General features: G+C 30.0%; 1 protein-coding gene across 1 annotated transcript; it reads left to right on the forward strand.

Moving 5' to 3' along the window:
* Nucleotides 1-7,401: 7,401 nt before the first annotated feature.
* On the forward strand, nucleotides 7,402-12,940 carry LOC130961498 (serine/threonine-protein kinase BSK6-like). Its single transcript, XM_057887428.1, has 9 exons — nucleotides 7,402-7,624; nucleotides 7,694-7,902; nucleotides 7,979-8,114; nucleotides 8,200-8,439; nucleotides 8,528-8,613; nucleotides 8,701-8,889; nucleotides 10,578-10,745; nucleotides 11,765-11,878; nucleotides 12,593-12,940. The coding sequence occupies exons 1-9, from the start codon at nucleotides 7,543-7,545 to the stop codon at nucleotides 12,833-12,835; spliced, it is 1,467 nt and encodes a 488-aa protein (XP_057743411.1). The 5' UTR covers nucleotides 7,402-7,542; the 3' UTR covers nucleotides 12,836-12,940.
* Nucleotides 12,941-13,145: the final 205 nt, after the last annotated feature.

The following is a 13,145-nucleotide window of genomic DNA, read 5'->3' on the forward strand; positions in this document are numbered from 1 at the left end:
TACTTATGGCGTCGATACGGTGATTCTGGTGGAAATTAGAGAATCGAGCCCAAGGTTGCTCCTCGGTGGAAGTGACAAGGTGACTAAAAAGGAACTGATAGATGAGACCAAGGAGAGGGCCCACTTGTCAGAAGCAGCGCTGAAGCAGAGGTTAGCGTTGTGTTACAATCGCAAGGTGTAAAATAGGAGGTTCGAAGAAGGCGACCTGGTGCTACGACACAACGATATCGGTCTACGGACCCCCGGAGAAGGTAAGCTCTCCTCTAATTGGGAAGGACCTTACAGGATAAAAGAAGTGCACGTAAAAGATGCCTACAAGTTAGAGCGGTTAGACTGGAAGGAGGTACCGAGGACATGGAATGCAATGAACCTTAGGAGATTTTACTTCTGAAGGCTTAACGACCTCCCATCCAACCAGTTATCCCTCTTTTACGTTCATTTGCCTTCGTTTACTTTGTTTTCTTTTTCTTTTATTTACTTTGTTTCACCAAATCACTTGTCTCATTATATTTTGTTAAACAAGTTATTTAGCAATTGGAGCACTAAGGTATAGAATTTAGTACTATTTACAATAAATTAGGAGGGTGAGTTAAAACTCTTAATGGAATGATAATATTATTTATCAAAAGATTCCACCTATATGAATATAAGAGTAGTGCCGCTCTAATCGAGAATTTTAAAGGTTTTATTCTCGTAAATATTCATGAAACCAGGATGAGCACAAGGACATATAAGTGCTTAAAATTATAAACTCTTGAACTTAGAGGGTATAAATAATGTGTGTAATTTTTGGTACTAGCAAATGGAGTATAGGTTTAATCGATTAGACACCTATTACTTCGTTAGAACTTTAAAATTTACACTAAAAGAATGTTTAATCTTAGTGACACATTCTTCATGCATATACTTGTATGAAATTTAAATTTTGTAAATAGTGGGGGATTGAAGGGTATTTACAAATTTAATTAATTAATATTAATAAACGGTTACTAACCATTTAGTACCATTTGGTTGAAAGGACATAACTTTTTAAGAATTGTGTATGTTCAAAACATTGTGTCTATTGGCTAAAGGGACACAACTCTTTAATAATTGTGTATGTTCAAAATAGTGTATCTATTGGCAATAGAAAAGACACAACCATTTGTATACGTAACTAATCATAATTGCTACGTGCAATATGTATAAATAAGTCCCTGTCCACCATTTCAGAAATAGAAGTACTAAGTGTACATTTTAATCAACTATTAAGAGATTTTCTTTGTTCAAGAGAGTTGAGAATTTCTTACTATTGCTAATTAAGAAATTCTTAGGTTTCATTGTATCCTGGGAGAGTATTGTCATCAACCCTATAGCAACTAAGTGTGGGGACAAATATCTCTCTAAAGAAAGCGATCTAATCGTGCCTTAAAACCACTACACAAATATAAGATTTTGTCGTCTTCTCATACTAATATACCCAACACTCTCTACTCTCTTTCTCTTTAGTTCTCCAATTCCGCCTACATCTACCACTCTATCTCCTTCATCCAGATGTTGAAAACTCTCATGTCAGTCCATGTCTATTCCATCGGTGTTCTCTTCAAGTAGGAGAGTTTCAAGAACGAGATCATGGCCAATATACTCTCCATTTCATTCCATGTCGCTATTGCTGTCTACACAAATTCGATGCTTGGGGGGTTTTTTCTAATTTATGGTTGTTGCATTTGAGGCCACACATCTTGTTCTCATCTAGATTCTGCTCAATTTAAAAGGGATTTCACCTTGTCGGTTTCGTGGTTGATTATGGAGCACCCTTCTCTTAGGGATAACTCTAGTTTCCATCTGGATTTCGTCATCCTTGGAACTAACTCTTTTTACGCTTTTTCTTTGAACCTTGTTGTGTTCTTGCTCATTGGAAAGACTTCGGTAAAGGATTGACTCCTGATTGCATTTTCGTGGTGGTGATTAAGGATACCGTCATACATGTGAATCTGATTGGGTATAAGTTGACATTCTTACAGGTTGGTGTTCTTGGGAAAGAGGAGAGGAAAATCAAACGTAGTTTTGGAACCTTAAGTCTAGGAACTAATTTGTCTTATTTGTCCATGTGGATAACTGATTGTCATGTGTATTAGTCCAAACTTCTATGTCAATATTTTTTGTTTATTATTGACGAAAAAACAAGGTCAAGGACTGATTTATCTACTGAAGTTAAATTTGAAAAAAATTTTGTGTATGTCAAAAGTTGAGGGACTAAAGTGTCCTATTTTTAAAATTTTAGGGATTGATTTGGGTAATTACTCAAAGAATAATGAGTACTCAAAAAGATATTTATGATTAGTACTAAAAAATAATTAAATAAATTACCGTAATTAATGATTTCTTTAGTTAATTTTTTTCTTTTTAATTGTTTTAGCAATGAATTTCATGCACGGATTGGCCGATGGTGCCCAAAAAGAAAAAGAATGCTCCTTTTAAAATTTTCAAGTGTTAAGAGAGTATTATATATGCCCCACTTGATGAACACGAAAGAATTTTTCTTTTAATACAAAGGTCACTGACTTACCCGTTGTGTGTTCAAATTTATAGTCATCCATTTGACAAAAGTCATGAATTAGTCTTTAAATATCACCTGACATGATTATCAATTTATACACATAAAATTGCCTAATTAATTCAACAACCTTGCCCATGCTAATTATATCAAGATTCACTCGATGACTTTCACAGCAAGAAAGCAGAACACTAGGCTCTTGATTGATTGAAAACAAACGAGATGAAGGTGGTTGAGGAAAAAGAAAAGAGTTGAAAGAAAACCATTCTAAAACTGTGATATTACTGAATGTAGGAAAGAGAGTTATTAGCACTGCTTATTATGAAGTCTATTGTCCCTAGAGAATTTTACTACACAATTTCATCCCCAACATTTATATCCATTACCCAATACAATCCTCGATCAACACTTTTCGTTAAGTCAATAACAAAAAATGTTGAGCTGGACGTTAACTCACACAGTCACACGTAAGCTAGTTGGGAAAATTAGTTCCTGCCCTCCATTCCAAATCATTTCATGCCACCAATCCTCCACAATACCCTTACCATCTCATCAAATCCTAAGATATGAATGATTTCTAACAAATCAAATAGATTTTTATATGACATAACATAGAACAAGATTGGGCATAAAACAATTATCAAAACTAAAGTTTTGGACATAAAACAATCATCAAAACAAAAGTTTTGGGCATTAATCAATTATCAAGACAAGCCTTCCTGAAATTGCTTCAGGGTGAGTTGTAGTTGATGCCGACAAAGAGGTAGCGATTCTCGAGTTGCTATTTCACGATTTCAACAGCAACTTCCTTCTACCTGCTAGAAATGGTGGCAGTTATGGTGGGAGTCAGTGGTTGTGGCAGTGGGGAAGGGGAAGGGGAAGATGAGTTTTGGAGGATGGGGCAAGGTGAATGGGTTGAATTTGAATATTTTAAAGTGAGAAAGTTGGTAAAATGATAAAGTGAAAGATTAATGATTATTGATTTTGTAATTTTCATAAAGAGCAATGCTAGGAACCAAAAGGGTATTAGTCAAAAACTAACCAAATATCTTTGGATGAATCTAAAATCTCTACGAGTTAATATATATGGATGGTGCTTTTATTAAGTATAAGAATGTTTCTTTTTCATATTAAATGAATGTTCTTTTATATATTTTTCGAATTTTTTTGTATTGCAAATATAAATGTCTCTATTTCTTTAAGAATTTCATATTTTTTTAAATTTTATAGATTTTTAATTATTTTTTGCTAAAATATAATTATATGTTTCTTTTGTTAAGTATTAGGATGTTTTTTTCATATTAAAGAATGTTTTTTTATAATTCATGACATTCACATTAACAAACAGGATCATCAATGGAGAGTTAAGAAGTGTGAACCCCCTATCAAATCCTAAATATTTTGATCTGATTTGCATATCATCACAATTGGGAAAGTCAGCGAAATACAAATTTGCCACCTCACATGTCCTGTCCAAAGCATGCAGTCCATACCTTTATAAAGATAACACAACAACCGAAGGCATTGGTGTTTATCAAGGGGAAAGATTTTGTGAAATCCTTGAAGAAATTACCAGAGAGCAGCCTCTAAATGTCGTGCTGAACTGGAGATGCAATGGCACTGATGATTTCTGCATTAAGTTAGGTCCCTTTTTATCTGATAAGGCAATCAAAACAACAGATGCAGGGTTTCAAGAAGTTAAACTTTATATGCGCTTGTTGAGGGCGTCGCGGAGAGCATGAAAGTTGCTGGCGCTTCCAGCAGCATTGCTGAAAGAGAGAGGTCTGCGTGTGATTGTTGGAGGTGGGTAGGTTAATGTGAGAGAGAAGAAGAAGATTTTTATAGGTTTTAATTAGGTTTACTTAATCACTTTTAAATTTTTTAAATTTTAAATTTAAAAAATTTAAAATTAATAATTAATATAAATTAATGTGGTTTTATTTAGTTTTTAGCTGGTAAGCTTTTGTTTCCGTATACTTTTCCTTTCATAAAATGTGTGTTTTATTAATTCTTTATTTTACTACTTTATCAATTTTTTTACTTTAAAAAATCTTAATCCGAATGGGTTATTGGGTCGTGTGAGGAGGAGATAGCAAGTTTATGTCTTGGAATTAGTGGAGGAAAGGGCAAAGCTTGTTACGGCGGTGGGTGTGGCTTTCATGGTGGTGGCGTTGATAATGGAGACCGGAAAAAAGAAGCAGCAGAAAAGTTAAGAGGTTCTCTTATCTCTTATCATTACTTTTAGTTTTTCACTCTTAGAAGGTAGTGTTGACTTGACTATGATACCATGTCCTTTTTTGTATTTTTCATCAATTAAAATTGTAGGAAGATTGGATGAAGGGAGAGGATGGAGACTACCTTGGGAGGGTGAGCTTTGGGATTAAGGAAGATTGTATTATTTAACGGCGATAAATTATTAAAATATTTTAAAGATTAAAGTGTCTGTATTTAAAATCTTAACTCAATATTATTAGGTGTTGTTTATAGATAAACCTTAAATAATTCCAGCAGCATATTCTTTATCCACACTCTCTGTCTCACATAAAGGTAAACTCCTAAATTCAGCTTGAGTTGAATACCTATTAATCGTGGGCTGATTCTTGTATAACCATGAAACAAGAATAGTTCCCACATAAATACAAAAAGCCAGAAACTGACATGTGATTTCATATTCTGTGGCCCAATCATCCGAACCTAAGAAACCATACAACCTGTAATTTGTGCCAACAATGGTTTCTTATCCTTCACAAATAAGAATCACTTTCTTAATTTATGATATATTGGAATCTTAAATTTTAAAATTAATGATAAACTAGTTTTCTTTACTTAGCTTGTATCTTTGACATAAAACATCATTATTTAAATTACATTAGCTAGACTCTCTAGTAATTTAACTTGAATTGTAGATATAAAGTTTTCTCTTTTTTAGTTAAAAAAAAAGCGTAAAATTAAAAATTACTCTTATGAGTTATGAGATACTTGGAGTAGGAGTGCACATGGGTTGAGTAAAACTAGGTTCGTCTTGATTCGGATCTAATTCTAAGTGATAACCGGATCTATTTTTGAGACATTTATCCGATTCTAGACCCAATGAAATCTACACTAAAATCAGGTTTGGACCGGATAAAGTCCGGATCTTGATAAATTTTAAGTAAAAAAATTATAATATACTCATTTATAAAGAAAAAAAATACTTGTTACAGAGAAGTTGATAACCATATTTAAATTTGAATTTGTCCATAAACTTTAATTTTATGCTTCTTTGATCTATTTCTTAATTTAACAAGTATGATTAAAAATAAAACAATAAGTTTATAATTAATATAACATAATATTGGAATTAATTTAAAACATATATACATTTTTTAGTCTTCTAGAATATACATAGGTCGTGTGAAGCCAAATACGGCCTGTACCTAATCCTAAATAGTAATCGAGTCTATTTTAAGATTTTTATATGGTTTTAAACCCAATAAAATCACACTAAATTAACTCCAAAATATTTGGGTCCAGACCGGATCTTCAAGTTGGATCGGATAATATACACCCCTAATTTAAAAAGGGACAAGAGTCAAATACCTCCTTATACTTGAATAAAACATATAAGAAAATCAAATACTAAATAATAAGTTCGAAAGTAAAGATATATATTTTTTTCCATTATCATTTTTTATTTGTTGAAATATAAATTTGAGTTTCTTTATAAATAATAAGTATTGAATCACTTGAATTAACTAAACACCAATATATAAGATCAAATACTTCTTTGGTTTAGTTGTCAGTCAGTAAATGAGAAATGATTATTCTCCAAACAAAAAGTATATTCCTTCTTGATTATATATATATATATATATATAGACACACACAAAAATATTACTTTTTTAAAAAAAATTCGCTTTTAGTAAATTTTAAGCAAAATGATGAGAAAGCAGTAAAAGCAAAAAGCTCAAACCGAAAAGTTAATAATGGCAGCAAAAGCCCTTTATCCCTTTACAATTTAACCATAAAAAAAAGTTTCCATTTCAAAGAGAAAGGCTAAATAAAAATAAACAAGAATATTATTTTGTTTTTTTTTTATTTTTATTTTATTTTTTACATGTGAATGCTGGGTAGGAAGGAAACTATAAGAAGATCTGAATTGAAGATCTGTCATATGGATGTAATTTGTCTAAGATTCAAGCTATATATTCCTGTTAATAAGACAACTTTTTATTTGCATATGACCATAACGATTAACGATCATTAAATCTTTTTATTGTCTATTATTTCAAAAATAAATTGATATTGGTAACTTGGTGTATATATATTTTGCAATGTATTTGACTATTTGTTAACATCATTTTGTGACTATACAAATTTTTACATTATTCAATTATGTGTAAGTTTTTTATTTTTAATTTTTTAATTTCACACATAACAAAAAATTGACATTAGACTATGAATTTTTAAAAAGAGAAAATTTAGGAGGTCAGCAATTTTATTAAAATTTAACTGGTACTTAACCAATAAAAAAAGTGAATAATCTTATATCTTTAGATATAATCTCACACTATTAAAAATACTAATCATGACTGATTGATGGTTACAAATTACAAAACCTGCTGGTTTCTAACCTTCCTCTTTCCAATAATCATGTTACATTGTTACACATACATTAAAATCAATTTCTAGTATAAATTATATATTGAAATACAAATACATATTAAAAATGAGTTTAAGAATACATAATAACAAATTTTAGTGGTTAAATTTAATATATAAATAATATTTTTGAAATTTGAAATATATGAGTTCTTGAAACAACCTAAAAGTAGATAAGTAGCACTAGGTAGAAACCTTTTTTGAATCGTCACATAAACTATTTCCATTTATTCTCAAACAGAAGAATCATAACACCAAAATGCATGCGTTCTCATCAACAATAATAAGCACTCCATGATCATTTAGCCATATTCATCACCATCACCCTCCTCCTCCTCCTCCTCTTCCTTAGCTTGCTCATATAGATGGGAGCTCGTTGCTCCAAATTCTCTTTTTGCTGGTTCCACTCGAACCTCAAACCATGTGTCCTTGAATCCCCCGACCAAGGTTAGTTTCTTATGATTGAGAAATGTATGGAAATGTTTGTGGGCCTTGAAAGATGTGATTTTGTTGCAGAAAATGGTGGAAAGAGTGAAAAGGAGTTGTGTGAGTTCAAGTTGGAGGAACTGAAGGGTGCAACAAACGGTTTCAGTTCGGAGAACATAGTGTCTGAGCATGGAGAGAAGGCTCCCAATGTGGTCTACAAAGGGAAGCTTCAAAATGGAAATTGGATCGCCATTAAACGCTTCAACAAGTTTGCTTGGCCCGATTCTCGCCAATTCCTTGTTCGTTAGCAACAACAACTACTTCTCTCTTACTCATATCAATTATCTATATATAAAAATGAATAATGTGGTGCAGGAAGAAGCAAGGCAAGTGGGGAGCCTTAGAAGTGAACGTTTGGCGAATTTGATTGGTTATTGCTATGAAGGGGAAGAGAGGCTTCTAGTGGCTGAGTTCATGCCCCATGAAACACTTGCCAAACATCTCTTTCATTGTACCTTATTCTTTTTCTTTAATATTTCTTATTTTTTGTAGGAAAACCATTTTTTATTATTTGGTTGATTATGGATGGGATGCAGGGGAGAGAGAGCCAATGAAATGGGCAATGAGGTTGAGGGTGGCATTCTACTTAGCTCAAGCTCTAGAGTATTGCACAAGTAAAGGAAGGGGTTTGTATCATGATCTGAATGCCTATAGAATCTTGTTTGACCAGGATGGTAATCCTAGGTTGTCTTGCTTTGGCCTCATGAAGAACAGCAGAGATGGCAAGAGTTACAGCACTAATTTGGCTTTCACCCCTCCTGAGTATCTAAGGACCGGTATAATCTATTGATGGAACCACTCTTTATATGCTTGAAATCTTACAATAATTGTAATAACGAACCTTCTTGGTTTATATATATGCAGGGAGAGTGACCCCAGAGAGTGTGGTTTATAGTTTTGGAACATTGTTGCTTGATCTCTTGAGTGGTAAACATATTCCCCCAAGCCATGTAAGTTTGCTTTTAATTTCAAAAGAAAATCATTTGAGTCATTCTTAATTAAGAGAGAAATTGATTTTGTAATCATCAAATTTGCAGGCACTTGACCTTATTCGGGGGAAGAATTTCTTGATGTTAATGGATTCAGCGTTGGAGGGTCATTTCTCAAAAGATGATGGAACAGAGTTGGTTCGTTTGGCTTCTCGTTGTTTGCAGTATGAACCTCGTGAGAGGCCAAATGCTAAGTCTCTTGTTGCTTCTCTCATCTCACTTCACAAACAATCAGAGGTACTACTTACACATTCACCCACTCAAAATGAATTAAATTACATCAATATTTACACACAAATATATAGTAATTAATTTTTGTGTATAAATATTATTTCTGTATATAGTATATTAGTGTTTTTATCCATAATAATATTTATAGAAATATAAATCTTTTAAAATTATGTGAATTTTTGTCTTAACATTATATATTATGTTAGAAAAAATTTATAAAATTAAATTATTTTTACAAAAAGATAGTAAAAGACAAATTTCTGTTGGCTAGAAAAATCAGAATTTTAGTAAAAAAATTTGATTTGAATTACAACAAAAAAAAAAGTGACTCGTGATATATTTTAGTACTAAAATTAGTAATATATAATATATATACCAACAATATTCTTAAATCCTATTTGTTTTTATGGTTGATATATAGATATATTATTTTATAAGATGTTGTCTTCTATTATAATAAGCCTATTTCTCTCGAAATATTTCACTTCTTTCATGGTTTCTGAACAGCATTAATTAATAACTTAGGCATTAAGTTACATTCAGATAAAATGATGTTATATATCACGCATCTTTATTTCATCATCTACTGTATATAACGAGAATGAGAGAAGTTTTAGTGGACAAATTTTTGTTCTTAAATATTCTTGATTATACATATATATATTGATAAAAAAAATTTATAATTTTTAAGATTTAAATTTAAGATTTCTTAGTTAAAGTACAAGATAGTGTTTACATATATTTGCTATTATATATGCAAATGTTCACTTTTTATTTTTTATATGAGAATGACAATAATATTTTTTAAGATTATAAATTATTGGGGTATTATTTTTAAATGTGACATTATTTAATTTGGAATATAAAAATTAGACTCTTCAATTTATAAGAGGTACAAAAATTGAATCTTTTTATTTGTGGGGCATAAAAATTGGACTCTCCAATGTATGAAATTGGACATTCTGATATCTAATTAAAAAAAATTAAAGTATAAAAATCAAGTTCAATAATTTCTATGGTCTAATTTCTGTATTTTTCATAATTTAAAAAAATACTGAAAATTATCATGTTAAATATCACCCATCTCACATTTACCAAAAAAATTAGCTGCAAATGTTTACATGCGCCTAATCTAATCACTAAATTCTTATTAGTATGATGTTAGGGATCGGATAGGTTTAATTTAAGTAAGGTAGTTTTGGATATTTTACACATTTTTTATCGATTTGGTTTAGTGAGAGGTTTTTAATTTTAAAATCGAAAACCAAAACGAATCGGTAAAACAAGGCAAAAATTCAGTATTTCAATTGTTTTAGTTTGTTCAATTTTTGGTTTTTTATTTTATTTTTTATTTTTGGGTTCGATTGATTGATTATAAATTATTCTAGTATGATGATATTAACTTTTATGGTCGATGAATGTGAAAGAAAACAAAACAACTATTGTTAATAAAAATATCAATATACATTAAAAATATATTTTTATATGTATTTAATTTGTGTGTATATATATATATTACAACTAAATAATTAGCAAAAAATAATTAAATCTATCGTAGTAAAATAATTAAACTTGTAATAAATGAATAAATAAATTTGTATACAATAGTATAATAATTTTTTTTATAAAATATTAAATACATATTTTTATACATTGTGATTGATTAATAACTAATTTTTAATGTATATGAGCAGGTTCCCTCATATGTTCTGATGGGTCTGAAGCATGAAACTACATTATCCTCAACAAAGCAATTGGCATTGACACCTTTTGGGGAAGCTTGTTTAAGAGTGGACCTTACTGCCATACATGAAATATTAGAGAAGATTGGTTACAAAGATGATGAAGGAATTTCCAATGAGGTTTGAGTGTTTGATCCTCCATCTTCACTTCAACCCGGGTTTGGCTCAAATTAGGGTTAAACTAAAACTCAAATTTGACTCAAAAATCAAAATTAGTTTTTACTATCGGTTCAAATTAGATTTTTTTTTTTTAGAAGTTATAAACTTTTTATATCAAAAAACAACTCAAGATATAATAATCAATGTTTTGAAAAATCAAACCAACAAAAAATTAAAAAAATTCAAAAATTTAAATATTTAAATGAGATTCAACTAGAGTTGAATTAGATATAATAAAATAATATATTATTATGTACATAATATATATCTTTTTAGAAAAAATAATTTTTTGTTAATTATTTTAAATTAATTAATCATTAAAAAGTTCAGGGTAAGTGGTTTAATTTTTTTTATCAGTTTATTGACAATTGATTTTACCCTAAATTAAACCAGTTTGATGATTGATTTTCAGTTAATTCGGTCAAATCAATTGATTAGGTTCTAATAATAATAATAATAAAAGAATTATTAATTTACTATGTATCCTATAAAATTACAGGATGCTAATATTCTTAACTAAAATTGTCACCTCTCGTTAACTAAAATTAATTTTTAAATTTAAAAAAACTTAAAAATAAATCTTTAATCATTGATTCTAAAATGATAAAGTGATATTAATTATTATCTCTCCCTCTTTGCTAAAGTTTTTCAATTTACTCCTTATTCTCATTATTTTAGTTTTTATGATGATAAAATAATTTTTTTTCTATTGAGAATAATTTGAAAATAATATATAATAAAAGAAGGAAAGTATTAATTAGGTAGTAACAATATCTAATTCCTATAAAATTTTATGGAATCACATGGTTTACAATATTATCATTATTTATTTCTTAAAATGAATTCTTTTAAAGAATTATTTGATTATAGATCAAATTTTAGAATGAAATTTCAGAACCCAAACCCAATCAAGTAGTTTGGGCTAGGCCGAATAATTGGAGTGGGCTGAAACCACTAAATTGTTTATTGTGGAATTGCAGCTTTCATTTCAATTATGGACCAGTCAAATGCAGGAGACCTTGAATTTGAAGAAGCATGGAGATACTGCTTTTCGAGCTAAGGACTTTGCCACTGCCATTAACTGCTATACTCAAGTAAGTTCCCTCTGTGTTCATGCACAATGTTGTTTCTGCATCAATGACTAATAGGAGCTTGAATCCCTTTGAATATTATTATCTAAAAGAAATGAATTTGCTTCTTTAAAATTTTGTACTAATAAAAGGATTGAGACTCATTAATTATGGGTCATGTCATATAAAAGTAGTGATTTTTTTAAACAACCACTTCCAAACTAATTAATGGATGTAATGATAATTGTGATAGGGTATTAAGTAATTCGTTAAATGAGTAATTTAGTAGTTTAAATAATATTTTTACTTATCTGAGAAGTAATTTTTTTAGATCATCCAAACAATTCAATAAGATAATTTATCATCAGGCGATGTAATAGGCCAAATTCCAATAACATGTGTGACAATTTGAATTGCTATTTGGTTTGTTCACACACAAGTCATGTGAAAAGCATGTGATTTTTACCGATGACTTTTCCTTTTTTAAATTAGTTTTGAATAATGCTATACATCTAAGTCTTTTTGTTAACTAAGTTGTTCTAATATAACAAAAATCTGTTAGTCTTATGGTTTAATTTGATTGGACTCGGTTCATAAAAAAAACTTGAATGTATAACATTATTCATTAATTTTTTAGGATGAATTAAGTTCATTCAATTGGCTACCTTGATGCTCCAAATATTCACTCTTATTTAATTTTGGTAACAAACTTACTATGTTTAATTTTGAATGGATCAGTTCATAGATGGAGGCACAATGGTATCACCAACAGTGTATGCAAGGAGGTGCTTATCATATTTGATGAAAGAGAAAGGAGAAGAAGCATTAGAAGATGCAATGCAAGCCCAAACAGTGTCTCCTCAATGGCTCACTGCTTTGTATCTTCAAGCAGCTTGTCTCTTCACCCTTGGCATGGATAATGATGCTCAACAAACTCTCAACCATGCCACTAATATGGAACCCAAATCAAACAAAATTTGATACTTTTCTACACAATTATAATAATTTCTTTTCTTTTTTGTTAGCTTCGCACTCAATAAGTAGTAATGACTGGTTTGGAATTTTATTGGTGCACCCACTTTTTCATCTCCTTCTTCTCAAAAAAAATATTATTTTCATCACTAAAAAAGAATAATATTTGTGTATTTTAAAATTAAAAAATAACACATTGAAAATTCATGATTTTTGAACCAATAATAGCAATCATTACTAAGAGAAAATTAGTAAGAATTATTAATATTGAAACGTGAAGAATTTTATACTGACTTAGTCCTAGTTACACAACTCTGTT

The sequence above is a fragment of the Arachis stenosperma genome, chromosome 2 (genome assembly GCF_014773155.1).
Source record: "Arachis stenosperma cultivar V10309 chromosome 2, arast.V10309.gnm1.PFL2, whole genome shotgun sequence".
Lineage (NCBI taxonomy): Eukaryota > Viridiplantae > Streptophyta > Magnoliopsida > Fabales > Fabaceae > Arachis > Arachis stenosperma.

What these genes read in the sequence shown, in the direction of transcription:
- LOC130961498 (XM_057887428.1), top strand. Translation starts at nt 7,543, where the DNA reads ATGGGAGCTCGTTGCTCCAAATTCTCTTTTTGCTGGTTCCACTCGAAC. An exon ending in AACATATTCCCCCAAGCCAT is followed by an intron (nt 8,614 to 8,700) that starts GTAAGTTTGCTT and finishes TCAAATTTGCAG; the next exon opens with GCACTTGACCTTATTCGGGG. An exon ending in CACTTCACAAACAATCAGAG is followed by an intron (nt 8,890 to 10,577) that starts GTACTACTTACA and finishes GTATATGAGCAG; the next exon opens with GTTCCCTCATATGTTCTGAT.